The sequence below is a fragment of the Nerophis lumbriciformis genome, linkage group LG10 (genome assembly GCF_033978685.3).
Source record: "Nerophis lumbriciformis linkage group LG10, RoL_Nlum_v2.1, whole genome shotgun sequence".
Taxonomy (NCBI): Eukaryota; Metazoa; Chordata; class Actinopteri; order Syngnathiformes; family Syngnathidae; genus Nerophis; species Nerophis lumbriciformis.
This window is the reverse complement of record NC_084557.2, coordinates 10119878-10141238: the sequence shown is the minus strand read 5'-3', so window position 1 is coordinate 10141238 and position 21361 is coordinate 10119878. Positions and strand designations below refer to the sequence as shown.

At 43.5% G+C, this 21361-nt stretch overlaps 1 protein-coding gene across 2 annotated transcripts in view; it reads right to left on the bottom strand.

Moving 5' to 3' along the window:
* Positions 1-1366: 1366 nt before the first annotated feature.
* The window catches only part of LOC133612667 (reelin), a 316782-nt gene continuing 296787 nt past the window's right edge, over positions 1367-21361 (bottom strand). Inside the window, exons 62-66 of one of the 2 annotated variants that reach the window (XM_072913903.1) lie at positions 17161-17318; positions 15172-15397; positions 14848-15045; positions 12852-12950; positions 1367-2422 (exon numbers count right to left, since the gene is read on the bottom strand). In XM_072913903.1, coding sequence (XP_072770004.1) covers positions 2326-2422; positions 12852-12950; positions 14848-15045; positions 15172-15397; positions 17161-17318 — 778 coding nt within the window. In that variant the 3' untranslated portion in view covers positions 1367-2325. The remainder of the gene's footprint in view (positions 2423-12851; positions 12951-14847; positions 15046-15171; positions 15398-17160; positions 17319-21361) is intronic. The other variant, XM_072913904.1, reaches the window with a different exon arrangement.

The following is a 21361-nucleotide window of genomic DNA, read 5'->3' as shown; positions in this document are numbered from 1 at the left end:
TTTGTTTCATGTCTCTCCGACCTTCCCGGTGGGAGTTACAGGCAGTTTTGTCATTTTTTTCTTCCGAAGAGCAGTTTTTTCTCCGTTTTATTCAAAAATTGCTCTAGAGCACAATTTTTAAATTTGGGGTTAGGTTTTTTTAATAGATCGCAATTTTTGCCAGTCCTGATGTGTGCGTTCAGTTTGGTGAGTCTTGAAGCATGTTAAGGGGGTCAAATTACAACTCAAAGAGGCAAAAGTGACTGTTTTTAGTACTTTTTTGTCTTGAAGGGGGAATTGCCAACTTCCTGTTGATTTTTGCCCGAGGATGTACAATTATGAAAGGTAGGTGTAAGTCAGACCTACATAGAGGTTTTTGTTTCATGTCTCTCCGACCTTCCTAGTGGGAGTTACAGGCAGTCTAGTTTTTTTTTTTCTAGGGGGCGCTAGAGCGCAATTTTGAGTTTTGTGGTTCGGTTTTTTTTTTAAAAAAGGCAATTTTCGCAGGTCCTGATGTGTGGGTAAAATATGGTGAGTTTTGAAGCATGTTAAGTGGGTCAAATTACAGTTTTTTGTGGGTGCGGAAGAATAATAAAGAACTAGAGCACAATTTTGAGATTTGGGGTTAGGTTTTTTTTTAGATCGCAATGTTTGCCAGTCCTGATGTGTGTGTTCAGTTTGGTAAATTTTGAAGCATGTTAAGGGGGTCAAAATACAGCTCAAAGAGGCAAAAGTTACGGTTTTTAGTACTTTTTTGTCTTGAAGGGGGAATTGCCAACTTCCTGTTGATTTTTGCCCGAGAATATACTATTATGAAATCTAGGTCTAAGTCACACCTACATAAAGGTTTTTGTTTCATGTCTCTCCGACCTTCCTAGTGGGAGTTACAGGCAGTCTAGTTTTTTTTTTCCTAGGGGGCGCTAGAGCGCAATTTTGAGTTTTGTGGTTCGGTTTTTTTAAAAAAAGGCAATTTTCGCAGGTCCTGATGTGTGGGTAAAATATGGTGAGTTTTGAAGCATGTTAAGTGGGTCAAATTACAGTTTTTTGTGGGTGTGGAAGAATAATAAAGAATAATAAAACCTTACAAATTCAATAGGTCCTTATGTCCCATTGCATAAGGACTCCCTGTCGGAGTCCTTATGCAATGGGCTATGCGGGCCCTAAAAATGTGCCTCATAAGCCTTAGGCTGTCAATCACGCGCACAAACTTAAATTATACAATAACATATGTATTTCCGAATTGGTTTAACCGCAACCCGCCCGCATCTATTTAAAATCTAATTTTTTTTTATTTCACCCGCCCGACCCGCGGATTACCCGCGAACTCCGCGGTTGTGTCCGCCAACCGCGCGTCTCTAGTCTGCAGTAAAGAAGCAGCGGTACAAAATGAGGTTTGGGCAGTTCTTTATTTCCCTTTTCTAAGGCTGCTGGGTGGCCCCATGGTGGATATACACACAGTATATGTACAGGAGTTTGCTATACCGGAGTTACACTGAGGGTCCATGGTACACAGACTTCAAAAAACAACACGTAGAGAGCCTCGCCGCCATGTTTCAGTACTCAGCAGAGGAAAGGTGAACAGCACAAGAGAAGATGATGCAGTATGACCGCCTAATAACTTAACACTTGGAAAAGAACATACAGTTCACACAGTGCATCTTAAATAGGTCACGTGAAGAGCCATATACCATAAATATCTGTATTTGTCGGGAGCCAACATATATAAAATGATTTATTTTTTAAAAATTAACTTAAAAACACTGGTTTAAACATTGCCCATTCCGAGAATTTTCCCACGCTCATCGGGGGGGAAAGAAGCCCTCTCACCCCGTTGGCTAGCGTATGAATTAGTAGAAAACAAACAAACACCACAGTCAATTCAGCACAAAAAGAAGCCACAAAACACAAGAACACCAAGAACACAGTATTATATTTTTTGACTTTTTTCCTCTTCATAGTCAGTATCCTGGTCCTGGTCCTGGTCCTCGGAGCGACGATCCCTCCGTTGACGGCTCAGCGGAATTGGGAGGCGGGTCTCCTTCATCCGTGATATTTTAACTCTCAATTTCACAGTGTGGTTGGAAAAGAGGGGACGGGGGGGCGGGGGGGGGGGGGGGGGGGGGCGTGGAGGTGGGATCCAGGTGGGAAGAGGAACACTTTTCAGCAAACAATGACAAACCCTGGCCGAAACAAAATGGCCGCGTCAGTTTCATTCCCGCCAAAAGCTCTGTGGGGGGCGCCACGGGTTGGATTGGACTGAAGCGTGGACTCGATTCGGTGATACGAGGGATGAAGGTGAATGGCGGGTTCGGGGAAGAAAAAAAGGCGAATCCCGTCTCCGGACGCTCAGGCACGCTGCGGCAGGGCTCGCCGCTTGCGGCTGTAGTAGTGGCGCACGCCCGTTTGCCTGGCAAAGTTCATCATGTAGTTTTGTTTGCGCGTGCTGCAGGGGATACAAACACAGCGGTTGGAACTAAAACCATTGGAAAGGTGGAGCAGCAAAGAAGGACATGCACTCTGGAAATGGTGTTTATCGTGTCTTACGCCCTGGCGCTACGCTACACGAGTGCTGATGTTGTGCAGCTGGATGGAGACATGGCGACACTGACATGTGACACTCACACACCACGGGGGGAGGTCGGAGAAAAGACAAAAAAAAGTAGACTGCAGTGAGCAGACGTTAAAGACGAGAGTCTTGCTTAGTGCCTCTTCCACTCCAGCAGGGGGCGGGGCCAGTGGGCGCTCTGCAAAGCAGGGGTCAGGGCGGCGGTGGATGTAAATGAGTGATGGTGAGGGGATGGAGGGAGGCGGACAAACTTCCACATAGAGCCATGAAAGATGGGAGGTCTCATTTCCTGTTGTCCAGGATGTGTGCTGACTCAGCATCAAGGAAGTTGCATTGTGGGGCCCTAACCCCCCATGGAGGACACAGAGGTCATGTCCTCGCTGTTTTTTTAAGTGACCAAAAGATGATATGACTGACTGCAAATACACTTTGTGTGGGACATCCTCTCTCAATATACCATCTTTGGTCATGCACAACTCCACACAACCAACGTAACGCTATGAAGTCCACTTTGACTTTAAACATGTGTTGCATAAATGATGAAGCAGCCTAGGACTGGGCGATATGACCTTTTATTAATATCTCGATATTTTTAGGCCATGTCACGATACACCATATATATCTCCATATTTTGCCTTAGCCTTGAATGAACACTTGATATGGCGTCACATTAGTGCCAAAAATCCGAGCGCATAAAAACTGTTACTGTTACTGCGACACCCTTTTGCGCGCGTGTGGTGCCTTTTTGCGCGCGCGCAATGCCTTTCTGTGCGCGCGCGGTGCCTTTTTGCGCGCGCGCGGTGCCTTTCTGCGCGCGCGAAGCCTTTCTGCGCGTGCGAAGCCTTTCTGCGCGCGCGAAGCCTTTCTGCGCGCTCTCTGTGTACTCCTGGCATCTCTCCTCGCGCTGTCATGTTTCTTTTTGGCACTTTGGGGCCAGGTATGCTTAGACAGCCCCTCCTTTCTGATTGGCTGTGAGCATTTTTCATATGACCAATCATTCTCCAGTGTAGCAACGTTGTAGCCATCTTACCTCGGACAGCTAGCCTCAATCATTACATTGATGTCAATGGTACATGTACTAATTAAATTACCATAACTTGCTCGATTTTCGAACAATTTACAAACGGTTTACCTTGTTACAAATCTTATTACATGTAGATATGACATAGGATGCTGTACCTGTTGAAATTACCTCTTTCGCTTTAAAAAAAAAAAGACTTAATTGTGCAACATAGTTGTGTAGGGTCAGTGTTAGTCAGTTCTCTGATTATTTTAAACTGTTTCAGAATACATAATTAAAAGCTATTTTTAACATTTTAAAAACAAAATTCAAAGATTATTTCATAAATTTTATGGCTGAATCAAAAGAAATTCCATAAATTAGAAAACAAATGTTCAAGAAGAAGTGAAAATATAAAATAATGTTATTGCTGGTGGACCAGTTCTGGCTGAAAGATGTGATTATGGTGTTTGTTGTCTTATTATTTATTTGGGTCACATTTTGTATTACCCTGTATTGTGTTTATGTGGTATGAAATAACTTTCATCAGCGCGCGACATTTTTTATCCACTTCTTCCTCCGTAAATCTTGATACATATTGACGATGACCCGCCCTGCTATACTTCTGATTGGCTCTGAGCATTTTTCAGCGTTTTTCGCCTGACCAATCAGAAAGAAGGGGCCGTCCAAGCATACCCGCCCCCAAAGTGCCAAAAAGAAACATGACAGCGCGAGGAGAGATGACAGGAGTACACAGAGAGCGCGCAGAAAGGCGTCGCGCGCGCGCAGAAAGGCACTGCGCACGCGCAAAAGGGTGTCGCGCGCGCACGAAGTGGAGAATCAGCGCGCGATAACAGTTTTTATGCGCTCGGATTTTTGGCACTAATGTGACGCCATAACTTGATGCATATAATCACAGCAGTATGATGATTCTATGTGTCTACATTAAAACATTCTTCTTCATACTGCATTAATATATGCTACTTTTAAACTTTCATGCAGAGAGGGAAATCACAAATAAGTCAATTTAGCAAAAGTGTATTTATTAAACAGTTATTAAGCAGTGGCACAAACATTCATGTCATTTCCAAAACAGAAAGTGCAAGATTGTCAGAGACATTTTAAAACAAGCTATTAGTGCACTTTTGTGCATGATGTCACTAAGATGACATATCAAAACAACACTAAATTAAAGTGCACTTTTTGTACAGAACGCCACTACAATAGTTTAAAACAAATAAAGTGCACTTTTGTGCATGATGTCACACAAGATATTTCAATAAGTGTCAAATAAAAATGAGCTGCATAACAGGAAATCAAATAGTGTATGTCCTTCGCTATGTGGTAGGTTCTTGCGGACGTTATCTCCTTCTGTTGTTGACTAATTTTTTCATACGGTGTCGATCTGGAAATGGTTGCTTGGGCATTTTGTGGGTGTGGCACCGAACGGAGATGTTGACATGCGGAGTTTCAAGCACTCTTCATTCTCTAGCGGGTGACTTTTCAAATGATGCTACAAATTAGCAGTAATGCTACTTTTTGTAGCAACGCTTTTGCCGCATACTTGACATATTACAGTTGTCTGTTCAACATATTCCCGCTTGAAGCCAAACCACCGCCAGACGATGGACCCCCTGCTGTTTTTTGGGGGAATTAATTCTTCCTTCATTTGTTACCAGATTCGCACCTTCTTTCTCTCGTATTACCACTCGCCCCACTCCGCTAGCATCACAGCTAATGTTACCATGCCGCTACCTCTCTGCTCGGCGAGGGCGTATGACGTTGCACGCGTGACAGTATGTGACGTATGTAAGAAGGTGCGCTTGTTTTATGTCTCTGTGAGAAGGAGAGACAAGAAAGAGTGAGAAGAGCCTGTAGTGTAATGCTCGCAGCTAAAAGCAACTGCATGAGAACGTATACTCCAATATCACAATATAGTCATTTTCTATACCGCAATATATTCCATATATCGCCCAGCCCTAACACAGCCTATCACAAATGGCGTGATGGGCCACATAAACAATGTGGCAGGCCACATAAATATATTGCCAAACCACATAAATGACATGGTGTGCCACATAAATAATAAGGCGGGACACTTTAAATGACCAGATGGGCCACATAAATGACCAGGTGGGCCACATAAATGGCGTGATGGGCCACATAAATGACCAGGGGGACAACATAAATGGCGTGATGGGCCACATAAGTGATGTGGTTGGCCACGTAAATGGCGAGGTGGACCACATTAGTGACGTGATGGGCCACATAAATCACCAGGTGGGCCACTTAAATGACCAGGTGGGCAACATAAATCACCAGGTGGGCCACTTAAATGACCAGGTGGGCCACAAAAATCACCAGGTGGGCCACATAAATGGCATGATGGGCCACATAAATAACCAGGTGGACCACATAAGTGACGTGATGGGCCACATAAATGACCAGGTGGACCACATAAATGACCAAGTGGGCCACATAAATGGCGTGATGGACCACCTAAATGACCAGGAGGGCCACATAAGTGACGTGATGGGCCACTTAAATGACCAGGTGGGCCACATAAATGACCAGGTGGGCCACCTAAATGGCGTGATGGGCCACATAAATGACAAGGTGGGCCACATAAATGGCGTGATGGGCCACATAAATGACCAGGTGGCCACATAAATGGCGTGATGGGCTACATAAATGACCAGGTGGCCACATAAATGGCGTGATGGGCCACATAAATGACAAGGTGGGCCACATAAATGGCGTGATGGGCCACATAAATGACCAGGTGGCCACATAAATGGTGTGATGGGCCACATAAATGACCAGGTGGGCCACATAAATGGCGTGATGGGCCACATAAATGACCAGATGGGCCACATAAATGACCAGGTGGGCCACATAAATGACCAGGTGGGCCACATAAATGGCGTGATGGGCCACATAAATGGCGTGATGGGCCACATAAATGGTGTGATGGGCCACATAAATGACCAGGTGGGCCACATAAATGGCGTGATGGGCCACATAAATGACCAGGTGGGTCACATAAATGACCAGGTGGGCCACATAAATGGCGTGATGGGCCACATAAATGACCAGGTGGGCCACATAAATGGCGTGATGGGCCACATAAATGACCAGGTGGGCCACCTAAATGGCGTGATGGGCCACATAAGTGATGTGGTTGGCCACATAAATGGCGAGGTGGACCACATTAGTGATGTGGTGGGCCACATAAATCACCAGGTGGGCTACTTAAATGACCAGGTGGGCAACATAAATGACGTGATGGGCCACATAAATCACGAGGTGGGCCACATAAATGACGCGATGAGCTACAAAAATCACCAAGTGGGCCACAAAATCACCAGGTGGGCCACATAAATGGCGCGATGGGCCACATAAATGACAAGGTGGGCCACATAAATGACCAGGTGGGCCACATAAGTGACGTGATGGGCCACATAAGTGATGTGGTGGGCCATATAAATGACCAGGTGGGCCACCTAAATGGCGTGATGGGCCACATAAGTGATGTGGTTGGCCACATAAATGGCGAGGTGGACCACATTAGTGATGTGATGGGCCACATAAATCACCAGGTGGGCCATTTAAATGACCAGGTGGGCAACATAAATGGTGTGATGGGCCACATAAATCACGAGGTGGGCCACATAAATGACGTGATGAGCTACAAAAATCACCAGGTGGGCCACATAAATGGCGTGATGGGCCACATAAATTGCGTGATGGGCCACATAAATGACCAGGTGGGCCACATAAGTGACGTGATGGGCCACATAAGTGATGTGGTGGGCCACATAAATGACCAGGTGGGCCACATAAGTGACGTAATGGGCCACATAAGTGATGTGGTGGGCCACTTAATTGACCAGGTGGGCCACATAAGTGACGTGATGGGCCACATAAGTGATGTGGTGGGCCACATAAATGACCAGGTGGGCCACATAAGTGACGTAATGGGCCACATAAGTGATGTGGTGGGCCACTTAATTGACCAGGTGGGCCACATAAATGACGTGATGGGCCACATAAGTGATGTGCCACATAAATGACCAGGTGGGCCACGTAAATGGCATGATGGGCCACGTAAGTGACGTGATGGGCCACATAAATGACCAGGTGGGCCACATAAGTGACGTGATGGGCCACATAAGTGATGTAGTGGGCCACGTAAATGGCATGATGGGCCACATAAGTGACGTGATGGGCCACATAAATGACCAGGTGGGCCACGTAAATGGCATGATGGGCCACATAAGTGACGTGATGGGCCACATAAGTGACGTGATGGGCCACATAAGTAGGGTGGGCCACATAAATGACAAGGCGGACCAGATCTGAGTTAGTGTTTGACACTGGTGCTTTAGTGTAAAATACCAAAATGAAGAGAATAAAATCAACTTTCTCCTTTTGGCCAGCAGAGGTCGCCACAGCAAGACAATCACATGAGGATTTAACTTGTGATTCCTGACAAAAGCCTTGGCCTTACAAAGTGTCCTGTCCTTCATTATTTACATTTTCATTGTGCAAACATAGTGTGATTGTCCTGGTGACACGGCACACCCTCTTAGGCAATAAGTCAAGGAGGTCAGCGCTGACGTGTGAGGTCATAGAATGGAGCCGTCACAACAAAATTGAGGTAGCAACAGAAACACAGATAAAGTGTAGTGATGGACATGGATGCAACCATTAACCACTTTGACTATTAAAAAGCTATAATGGTTGCATCCTTAGTGATGGAGTACATCACACAATACTGACACTTGTCTTTACCAAGCTGCTAAATCCCTTGTTTTTTGGTGTTGTTTGAGTGTGTTACGGAGCCTCCACCTGGACTGCGTGGGACTCGGGGTTAGAAAGCGAGGGCATGGAGATGACTGAGGTGATGTGGAGTGCCGAGGGAGAGTGTGTGTGTAGGAGGGGAGGAGCAGGGCGGTGAGGGATGGAGGCTGCATTCAGTAGGAGGCGCTGAACTTACCTGACACTACAGCCATGCCAGAGGGAGCAGAATACACAAGAGAGCAGAGGTTAGAGCGCGAGAGGGGAGAGGGAGGTGGAGGGGAGTGCTGTCTCCAAGGAAGGTGTGGGGGGGTAGGAGCCGTGGCCTGGGGAGGGGAAGGCAGGAGCCCCCCGGAGTAGGAAGTGGCGAGGGAGGGGGTAGAAAGAGAGTGAAGAAAAGGTGGATGGGATGATGATGAGTGAGAGAGAGAGAGAGAAAGAAGAGTAAGACAGCCGTAATCCATCCATCGTGTGCGCAGAAGGAAAGAGGAATGGAGGAGGAAGAAAGGAGGTCAATTGAGGATGAGGAGTGGAGGAAGAATGAAACAAGAAGCAGCAAGAAAAGAGCAAAAAAAATGAATGGAATGCATGAAGGAGAAGAAGAGAAGTGGAACAGATAGAAATAAATAACATTGTGAGGATCATCATCACACTTTGGAGCTGAGTTGAAAACATGCACAGGATGGAAGGAAGAAAGCATGGAAGGAAGGAAGGAAGGAAGGAAGGAGGTCACGGCCACATAGACCAGGGGTCAGCTCGGGTTTGGCGCTCAAAGCATGTTTCCACCAAGCAGTACAGTTCAGTTCCGTTTGGTTTGGACTGTTAAATCCTGTTCCTGCTGTTCTGTCAGCTACCAACTTTTGATTGATTGATTGATTGATTTAAACTTTTATTAGTAGATTGCACAGTACAGTACATATTCCGTACAATTGACCTCTAAATGGTAACACCCGAATAAGTTTTTCAACTTGTTTAAGTCCACGTTAATCAATTCATGGTAAACTGTAAACTCATTAAAGTAGACACTAACCAACAGTGCACACACAACATAGTGACCCATTTCTAGTCCTATTCTGGCATTGATTGGGCCACAAAGTCATCAAGGTGAGAAGGTTGACAAAAAGTCACACAGTGGTACCTCAACTTAAGAGTGCCACAATCGAAGAGTGTTATCCGAAAAGAACTGTTTCTCAGTTATATACACATACTGTACAGGCCAAAAGTTTAGACACACCTTCTCTTCATTCAATGTGTTTTCTTTATTTTCGTGACTATTTACATTGTAGATTGTCACTGAAGGCATCAAAACTATGAATGAACACATGTGGAGTTATGTACTTAACAAGAAAAGGTGAAATAACCGAAAACATGTTTTATATTCTAGTTTCTTCAAAATAGCCACCCTTTGCACACTCTTGGCATTCTTGAGATTCATACACACTCTTGGCGTGCTTGAATCTCATCGAGATTTTCGTGACTATTTACATTGTAGATTGTCACTGAAGGCATCAAAACTATGACACCTGTGAAGTGAAAACCATTTCAGGTGACTACATCTTGAAGCTCATCGAGAGAATGCCAAGAGTGTGCAAAGCAGTAATCAGAGCAAAGGGTGGCTATTTTGAAGAAACTAGAATATAAATCAGTTTTTTCACCTTTTTTTGTTAAGTACATAACTCCACATGTGTTCATTCATAGTTTTGATGCCTTCAGTGACAATCTACAATGTAAATAGTCATGGAAATAGAGAAAACGCATTGAATGAGGAGAAGGAGTGTCCAAACTTTTGGCCTGTACTGTAGATTCTTTAAGTTGCAAGCAAATATTTCATTAATTGGCGTAGCAAACAGCACAATGAACTACCAAAACATGTGGTCTTACTCGCTAGCATTAGCGTATAGCTTGAAATGGACATAATGATGTTTTACAGCCACGGGGAGGAAGACACACTGCAAAAACTGAAATCTGAGTAAGATTAAATATCTCAAATAAGGGCGATTTTTGCTTATTTTCTGTCTGGTAAGATAATTCTTCTCACTAAGCAGATTTTATGTTAGAGTGTTTTACTTGTTTTAAAGGGGAACATTATCACAATTTCAGAAGGGTTAAAACCATTAAAAATCAATTCCCAGTGGCTTATTATATTTTTCGAAGTTTTTTTCAAAATTTTACCCATCACGCAATATCCCTAAAAAAAGCTTCAAAGTGCCTGATTTTAACCATCGTTATATACACCCGTCCATTTTCCTGTGACGTCACATAGTGAAGCCAACACAAACAAACATGGCGGAAAGAACAGCAAGCTATAGCGACATTAGCTCGGATTCAGACTCGGATTTCAGCGGCTTAAGCGATTCAACAGATTAGGCATGTATTGAAACGGATGGTTGTAGTGTGGAGGCAGGTAGCGAAAACAAAATTGAAGAAGAAACTGAAGCTATTGAGCCATATCGGTTTGAACCGTATGCAAGCGAAACCGACGAAAACGACACGACAGCCAGCGACACGGGAGAAAGCGAGGACGAATTCGGCGATCGCCTTCTAACCAACGATTGGTATGTGTTTGTTTGGCATTAAAGGAAACTAACAACTATGAACTAGGTTTACAGCATATGAAATACATTTGGCAACAACATGCACTTTGAGAGTGCAGACAGCCCAATTTTCATCAATTAATATATTCTGTAGACATACCCTCATGTCAGCAGGCCAGGGAAGCTAGGGTCGATATTCTTCTCTTGATCATCTTGGGACGGTGTGAGCCAAGACATCCAGGGGGTTTAGCTCGCTCGTCTGCGGGAACAAACTGCCGCCATTGCTTGCCGTGCTACCGAGGTCCTTTGTCCCTGAATTGCTCACACACTGCGGCAAATTCAATGGGGGTCTGGCGGCAGATTTCTTTGACTTTATCGTTGGAAATGCATCTGCTTTGAGTGTCGCAGGATATCCACACATTCTTGCCATCTCTGTCGTAGCATAGCTTTCGTCGGTAAAGTGTGCGGGACAAACGACTGACCATTTTCGTCAGCTTTCCCCACACCCTCGTATTTTGAACAACATTCGTCCAATTTCTTACCACTTTCGCATCTTTGGGCCACTGGTGCAACTTGAATCCGTCCCTGTTCGTGTTGTTACACCCTCCGACAACACACTGACGAGGCATGATGTCTCCAAGGTACGGAAAACAGTCGAAAAAACGGAAAATAACAGAGCGGTTTTGACCCGGTGTTTGAGAAAATGGCGGATTACTTCCCGATGCGACGTCACGTTGTGACGTCATCGCTGCGAGAGCGAATATTTAATTCGCCAAAATTCGCCCATATAGAGTTCGGAAATCGGTTAAAAAAATATATGGTCTTTTTTCTGCAACATCAAGGTATATATTGACGCTTACATAGGTCTGGTGATTATGTTCCCCTTTAAGTGTTTTGGTCCTAAATGATCTCAGTAAGATATTACAGCTTGTTGCTGAGATTTGATGACCTATATTGAGTAAAACATGCTTGAAAACTAGAATATCAAGTGTTGCAAAGCTGTGTCATCAACACTCACGAGTATAAAACTACTTTTTCAAAGTAATAATTTCTTATTTCAAGCATGAAAAAAAAAATCATGACTTTGACACAATTGTGTCTCATAATTAAAACAGATGACAGCCAAATGGACTTTGCTGTTTTATTTTCAATGAAACAATAGAAAATACGTACTCATATAGTAGTACAGTTGTTATTAGTGAAAATATACTTATTTTAAGGTATTTTTGGGTTCATTGAGGTTAGTTAATTTTACTTGTTTTGGAAAGTCTTGACAAGCCAAATTTTCTTGTTCTATTGGCAGATCATTTTGCTAAGTTCAAATAAAATACCCCTCATTGTTGTATTTTTTTTTCTTGTTTTTGAACACTGACTTTTTGCAGTGCAGGATACAAGTCTTTGGAGTGAGCTGAAGAAAACCAATTGAGCCTGTAAGTTGAGGTACTACTCTCCTGATGTGCTGAAGCGTACTGCTTGGGTGGAACATGGCTGAGGTTTGTATGAAAGGACTTTTAATGCATCGAGTTCCGGTCTGAGTGAACAATGAGTGCGATGCGCTCATGCAGGGAACACATTCAAACTGCTTTAATTCATTTGCTAGCTGATAAATAGCCAGGATACCTTCAGTGTCCTGTGGAATTGTTGGGAGAATCATAGCCAGAATGTAAAAACTGGATGCAGGCTTTTAATTCCATGCATTCATCTGAATAGTCCACAAGACACTGAAACTCTGATGACTTGCCAGCCATCCACAGAGAAAGCCAAGCAGACAAAGTCATGTTCCTCCTTGCCTGACACCACAAGTGATGAAGCTCACTGCACATAATCGTGTGCTTACTGTACACCTGTACTGTACTCCTGTGTATGTGTGGGCGAGGGGGGGGGGCTGTTTCTACGGGTGGTACGGGATCAGAGAAGGGCAGATCTAGGCTCTAACGGGAGGCCAGGGTCCGGCCGGGAGTTGGGTACTCACAGAACTACTTCCACATGATCCAACGCCCACTGGTCGTGTCCCACGCCGTCGTGGCGCGGCTGCCACCACCGCAGCATCACGCCTTTGACCCTCGCCTCTCTGGAGAAAACATGGAAACGTACAAATCGACTTGGAACACTGAATGTAAAGCATTGATTATATCGTGTCAGAGGGTGAGTAAGCAGTAGTTGATCCTCCGTATATTCAGCTTCAAAAAGATAAGGTTGTGAATCCTCATGCATGCACACAAACATGCATCCACAAAAAATATACGCCCCCCCCCCCCAAATCCAACGCCCTCGACGCAAATCCCATAGGGGTGATGAAAGGATGGGCAGCGCCTGAGAGCTGCAGCCTACCACCATGACCCCGCACTCCCTTCCCTCTGTTGCTAGATATCTCGAGATGTATGTTGTAATATGTATATGTGCTTTGCTATGGAGGTTTTTTCCCACTCCAGACCGGGTCCCCTTAGGAGCCCAGTCTGGATTGTATTTTTTTTACTCATCCTTCCCCAGCGTTTTACCTTTTTCCCATCTTTTACGGGGCCATCAGCGTTCCTGTTCTGTAACCCTGTACACTGTTTGTTTGTCTAATCTTGAACGGGTTTGTACTGAAAACAAAGTTTCGTTGTACTTGTGCAATGACAATAAAGATCTATCCTATCCTATCCTGGTGCCAAAAAATAGTTGTCTTCGTTGTCTGTTACCAAGTCAAGGTTGTTTGGATTGGGTCATATAAGTAAATGCTGTGTTTGTGATGTCACGGAAGTACACATCTAGGTCAGTGACCTGAGTTAAGTACATTGTCTACAACATGGTGACAATTTACCACCTGTCAGACACCTGGGTATTTGAATTAAAAGGAAAATACCCCGCACGGTCATGTTGCTCATTGAAACTGAACTCGTGCCCTCGTCTTAAGGGCCAAATTGAAGATGCCCGCGGTCCGGGGTTTGGAGAGCTTGTTTCAGCAGCAGTTGGCTACTATTGACTACATTCAATTTAATGTTTAAATTACATTAGTTTCAGTTTTTTAAGAGCATAGGAAGTGTTTAGAAGTGTGTTTAAAAGCTATATCGAGGACTTATAACGACTTTAAATGCACATTCATAAAAACCTAAAATAAATAGCGTCCCTACTTTGCTCAAAATTCGAGGGAACACTGAAGTCCCAAAGATCGACAGGTTGGTGACCCCCCCTGCTCTGAAGTATATCCACTTTGCATAGTATTATACAAAACCCAAACCCAGCGAAGCCGGCAGTGTTTCTGGGCGTTGTTGATAAATGGCTTTCGCTTTGCATAGTAGAGTTTTAACCTGCACTTACAGATGTAGCGACCAACTGTAGTTACTGACAGTGGTTTTCTGAAGTGTTCCTGAGCCCATGTGGTGATATCCTTTACACACTGATGTCGCTTTTTGATGCAGTACACTTACGTGCTTACGTGCAGTGATTTTTCCGGATTCTCCTAACCTTTTGATGATAATACGGACCGTAGATGGTGAAATCCCTAAATTCCCTGCAATAGCTGGTTGAGAAATGTTGTTCTTAAACTGTTGGACAATTTGTTGACAAAGTGGTGACCCTCGCCCCATCCTTGTTTATGAATGACTGAGCATTTCATGGAAGCTGCTTTTATACCCAATCATGGCACCCACCTGCTCCCAATTAGCCTGTCCACCTTTGGGATGTTTCAAATAAGTGTTTGATGAGCATTCCTCAACTTTATCAGTCTTTTTTGCCACTCGTGCCAGCTTTTTTGAAACATGTTGCGGGCATCATAGTCCAAATGAGCTAATATTTGCCAAAAATAACAACGTTTTCCAGTTTGAACGTTAAGTATCTTGTCTTTGCAGTCTATTCAATTGAATATAGGTTGAAAAGGATTTGCAAATCATTGTATTCTGTTTTTATTTACCACTTACACAACGCGCCAACTTCACTGGTTTTGGGGTTTGTGTATAGATATCATGTAAAGAATGTAGGTCACTTACAGTGGAATATTGTAGGAGACCCTCTGGGCTTTTATGAAGTCTTTGGGCTGATGCTGGGCAATGACGTGCCAACGGACTCCATTGTTGACGCTGTATTGCAGCAGCACGGCTCGGTCCACCGTGTCAGCCCGATCCAGAGCTATGTTGCAACTATCAGTCTGTGCCACGCTGCCAATCTGCAGCACAAACATGATCTTACTGCAGCAAGACACAGAAGTGACAAGGTTAGAGGCAGATATCCATTCATTAATTGGCAGCAAGGACGTGGGCATCTCTGAGACGCAGACACGATGACGTCAGCGTGTGAGCACATTAAACTTGTACCTGTACCTAGCTCGAGTGAGGTCCAGCGGCTTCGTAACAGCCTGCCTCATCTTACAGCCGTTGAAATAGAGCGAGTCTCCGTGGGCGTGTGGAGACAACTGTCCACAGCCACTGCCCACGCCTCCGCCCTGGATCAGCTGCCAGCTCTCCTGAGAGACACTTCCTGACTCAAAGTTGTCCTTGATGAAGCTGGGCAGGTCGCTGCTGGACAGCGAGCAGTCGTCACCTGATCGAGAGGAAATAGCAGAAACTGGTTAGATAGTTTACTAGGGTTGCGAAATTCCGGGAATATTCAAAGTTGGAAACTTTCCATGGGAATTAACGGGAATTAATGGGAATAAACATTAAATGAAACATGCTGGATCTTGCAGCATGATTATTAGCTAAAACAACCTGATTTAATGCAGATTCAGTTGAATTTCAACCCTGCACTGTGCATTCCTCCATCACATGTGTAGTGAATTCTTCCATCACATGCCCAGATAATTCCCAGCATGCTACACTCTACAGGCCACACTAGTATTTGAGCCCAAGGACTTCATCCAGTCAGGTATCCATCAATCCATCTTCTTCCACTTATCCGAGGTCGGGTCGCGGGGGCAGCAGCCTAAGCAGAGAAGCCCAGACTTTCCTCTCCCCAGCCACTTCGTCCAGCTCTTCCCGGTGGATCCCGAGGCGTTCCCAGACCAGCCGGGAGACATGGTCTATCCAACGTGTCCTGGGTCTTCCCCGTGGCCTCCTACCGGTCAGACGTGCCCTAAACACCTCCCTAGGGAGGCATTCGGGAGGCTTCTCACCCTATCTCTAAGGGAGAGCCCCGCCACCCGGCGTAGGAAACTCATTTCAGACGTTTGTACCCGTGATCTTGTCCTTTCGGTCATAACTCAAAGCTCATGACCATAGGTGAGGATGGGAACGTAGATCGACCGGTAAATTGAGAGCTTTGCCTTCCGGCTCAGCTCCTTCTTCACCACAACGGATCGATACAGCGTCCGCATTACTGAAGACGCCGCACCGATCCGCCTGTCGATCTCACGATCCACTCTTCCCTCACTCGTGAACAAGACTCCGAGGTACTTGAACTCCTCCACTTGGGGCAAGATCTCCTCCCCAACCCGGAGATGGCACTGCACCTTTTTCCGGGCGAGAACCACGGACTCCGAGTTGGAGGTGCTGATTCTCCAGTCAGATACGTGTTGATGATATTACCGGAGTAAATATATTTGATGTATGGTATTTAAGTTGAAAAGAGATATAATTGCTTGTTACTGTATGACTGTAGACTACTCCAGCAGACTTCCACTCAGGCTAGCTAGCTGTTCCTGTACTTGATAAATGATTTTGGGGCCAATATCTCTAGCTAGCTAGGTTTATGTACCACTGGTCTCATAATGAACCGAAAATATTTCTCCGTTAGCCGTGATGCTAATTTTCTCTATGTTAAATCCAATTCATTTATGCTAACAACGTTAGTGATCCAAATGTACCTTTTTGTGATCTGTAAAGTTCAACTAGCAAGTGCTAAATCAAAACGTGTAGTTTCCTCTGCCTTCTGTTGTCATACAAGAATGTAGGTTATAGTTTGATTTAGCGTGCTGATTGAGTGTTCATTTATTCATCTAGCCTATTTCTATTCATTTGTCCATCAGTAAAACATTTTTAAAGACTACTCCAATTGTCTACCTGAGTATTTACATCTGTGTGTGGCATTGCATTAGTGTTTTACAAGCTTCTCATCTTATTCTACAGAATAAGATGGACAATGTCCAACTTTGAATAATGAAAAAATTGTCAACATTTCTTAACTTCCCGAGGTAAATTTCCGGAAAGTTTCCGGAAATTTACCGGAAACTCTCCACCCCTTTGCAACCCTAGTTATCAGTGCATGAAACATATTTTTGGAGCAGGAATGCGCAATTTTAACAATTTCCTGTTCTGCTAAAAAAATGTAAACTACAGTATGGGTGAATGCAACAGTTTGTGGCCCACCGTGGTATCCCTCGTCACAGATGCAGACCACTCCACTAGTGCAGTAGCCATGTCCACTGCAGAGCCCCGGGCAGGCCTCTCCAATGTACACATGGTCCACTCCCCAGCTCTGTCGCTCACCCGTGCCCTCCTTTTGAATCCAGCGGAACTGCGTCGCCCTGGGAATAAAAATACAAATGTTGTATAGTTGCTATTAGGGATGGGTACCTTTCACATTTGAATTGATACGGTATCAATTCCCAGTCCAGTATTGATTTGATTGATTGACTTTGCGTCTTTTTGCGGCAGATGAAAAGAGCACAGCTCTCTCACCACATTCTACAGAGGCACTGTAGAGAGCGGACTGCATCTCTGTCTGGACTGGAGCTTACAGTGCCTCAGACTGGAAGTCTCTGCAGAGAGTGGTGAGGACGGCGGAAAAGATCATCAGGACTCCTCTTCCTCCTATCCGGGAGATGGCAAAAAGCCGCTGCCTGACCAGGGCTCAGAAAATCTGCAGAGACTCCTCACACCCCCACCAAGGACTGTTTTCACTGCTGGACTCTGGAAAGAGGTTCCGCAGCCTCCGTAGCAGAACCTCCAGGTTCTGTAACAGCTTCTTCCCTCAGCCCGTAAGACTCTTGAACGCATCAAAATAATCCCCTCAATTCCCCCAAAAAATGGATTAACTGGCTGGAATATAAAGACAATATAACATACATCCATAAACGTGGATGCATATGCAAAAGTGTAATATATTTATCTGTACAGTAATCTATTTATATCTGCACCTTCTTTTGTAAATGCAAACACTCTGCACCTTATTGCTCTTTTATCCTGCACTACCATGAGCTAATGCAACAAAACGTTGTTCTTATATGTACTGTATAGTTCAAATTTGAATGACAATAAAAGGAAGTCTAAGTCTGAGTCTAAGATTCCCACGGACCAATTTTCGGTACTCTCGTGAGTGTGAATAAATATGAATTTTTTAAATAATAAAATGAATTTTTTGATTGCATCCTTTTAAAAATGAGCTACTTGTGATAACCGTCGTCCAGTTGTATCTTGTTTTAATATTACATTTCTGAGTCAACTTCTTTGTTGGTATTCAAAATTGCAACATTGCCTACAGGCAGTTTGGAGTGATTACGGTTATTGTGATCAAAATCCTCACAGTTATCATTATGATCGCAATATTGTTGAATGTGCTCAAAAAGTTCATCTACACACACTGATATCTTTATTTTTTATTTTTAAATAACTAGAAAAAATTGACAGTGTTAAAAAAACACTATTTTGCATGTTTTGTGTTTCAGATTTAGTATTTGATCTGTTTTAATGGCTAAGCTTTTATTGTTTTAAATATTGATTTGTACTGTAGCACATTCGAATGAATTTAAATAAAAAGTACCTTAGAAATAAAAAATAAATTGTTTCTCATTTCTGGCAGGGGTTCTCCTTTTTGGATGTCCTACTCTTTTCAGCGGTCCTTGAATGCACTGAAAAACAACACCCATCTCGTCTTTCGCCGATCAATCATTCTGTGCTATAAGAGTACAGTTTGTAGGTTCAATGTGCAGTATTGAATGGCTTAGTTCAGTGGTTCTTAACCTGGGTTCGATGGAACCCTAGGGGTTCGGTAAGTCGGGCTCAGGGGTCAAGACACACCTGACTTATCGTGTGAATAAAAACTTCTCCCTATCGGCGTATTACAGATACGGCAACAGCAGAAGTCAGACTGATTTGCAGGTGTGTAATTTGTTGTGAGTTTATGCACTGTGTTGGGTTTGTTCTTTGAACAAGGTGATGTTCATGCACGGTTCATTTTGTGCACCAGTAAAAAAACATGGTAACACTTTAGTATGGGGAACATATTCACCATTAATTAGTTGCTTATTAACATGCAAATTAGTAACATATTGGCTCTTAACTAGTCATTATTAAGTACTTATTAATGCCTTATTATAACCCTAACCCTCTAACCATGGCCCTAACCCTCTAACCCCAACCCTAACCAAATAACTCTAAATTAAGTCTTTGTTACTTAGAATATGTTGCCCTAGTGTCCAAAAAACTCTAAATTAAGTCTTTGTTACTTAGAATATGTTCCCCATACTAAAGTGTTACCAAAAACATATAACTTTGTCTTGAATTAGAAAAAAAACCCACATTTTATTTTTCACTAAAGAAGAGTTCGGTGAATGCGCATATGAAACTGGTGGGGTTCGGTACCTCCAACAAGGTTAAGAACCACTGGCTTAGTTGCTCAGACAAAAAATGTGTATTCAACTTTAGATTGAGGTATGTTGTTTCTTAATGTGTAAAAACTTTAATCTCTCTTGTTTTCATTAAACTAGTCTGTAAGTTTTATCAAAGGCAGTTCTGATCATGTTTTTTTAGTTTTTTTTTAATCAATTTGATGTATAACGGTAATACTAACTAGGGATGTCCCGACCCAGGTTTTTGCACTTCCGATCCGATACCGATATTGTTTTTGCATTTCCGATCCGATACCGATACTGACCGATACCGATACTGACCGATATTGGCCTATCCGAGCATGTATTAAAGTTTAAAGTTATTTAGCCTACTTAGTTGTCAGAATCATGTTGAAAAGGGTTTTAGTACTCTTGATAACAACTAGCCAGCTGAATTAGGGGAGTTTGAATAATACACAATGGTTGGTAACAAGAAACTGACCTGTTTATTCAAGGATAAACACAAAATAGACACAATTATACATGACAAACAGAAATGGCATCATTGAACTAGGGCTGGGCGATATGGCCTTTTTTTAATATTGAGATATTTTAAGGCCATATTGCGATACACGATATATATCTCGATATTTTGCCTTAGCCTTGAATGAACACTTGATGCATATAATCACAGCAGTATGATGATTCTATGTGTTTTGATTGATTGTTTGAGACTTTTATTAGTAGGTTGCACAGTGAAGTACATATTCCGTACAATTGACTACTAAATGGTAACACCCCAATAAGTTTTTCAACTTGTTTAAGTCGGGGTCCACTTGATTCATGATACAGATATATACTATCAGATATATACTATCATCATAATACAGTCATCACACAAGATAATCACAATTAATTATTTACATTATTTATAATCCAGGGTGTGGAGGGGGGCGCCTGATGTAAGTGTCAAAAAGACAGCCTAAAGAGTTTGATATGAGAATAAATCTAAAGTTAAAATATAGGGTAGAAATGCACTCATTTGCAGGAAATGTAGTCTTGATTTTCAACATTTTCTTTTAAGGCTTGCATGTCTACATTAAAACATTCTTCTTCATACTGCATTAATATATGCTACTTTTAAACTTTCATGCAGAGAAGGAAATCACAACTAAAAAAATCACAAATTTTTTCATACGGTGTTGATGTGGAAATTTTTGCCTCTGCATTTTGATGGTGTGGACGTGTGGCACCAAATGGAGATAAGCGTCTCGACAGACGTCACAATATTTGAACAATGATGACGAAAACTGTTTTCTCTGTCGTGTCCGTGTGTCGAAAATTGTTATGCGCTTATTTTTTTATTTGATTTTGTGCGTGGCATAGATTTGCCGTGCGCAGAGGACGCTTAAACAGTGCGCAATTGCACAGGCGAGCACCTTAGAGGGAGCGTTGCTCGCATGGCTGCGCTAGCATCACAGCTAACGTTAGCCATGCTGCTACCTCTCTGCTCGGGGAGGACGTATACGTATGTGACGTATGACGTGACAGTATGTGACGTATGACGTGACAGTATGTGACGTGTGTAAGAAGGTGCACTTGCTGTCTGTGAGAGGGAGACACAGGAAAGAGTAAGAAGAGCCTGTCGTGTAATGCCAGCAGCTAAAAGCAACTGCGTGAGAATTCACAGACCTGTGGATGTGTTGAAGGTGTGCTGGAAAATGCGGAACGGAAATTACGGAGCAGCAGAAAAGTGGAATGTATTATTTAAATCGGTGCGTCGGAAAACACGGACCGGAGTTTTTTTTAAAAATTGGATCTGGATCGGCATTTTCCCATGCCTTGCCGATACGCAATTTTTAGCAAATATCGGCAGCCGATCCGATCCAAATATCGGATCGGGACATCCCTAATACTAACCATCTGGGGTTTGACTGTAGGTATCATTAATACCATTTGTCGTTACATCCCTCGTTAGAGCTGTCTGAATCTGCAACTGGATGTGACGTCACGCACAACGC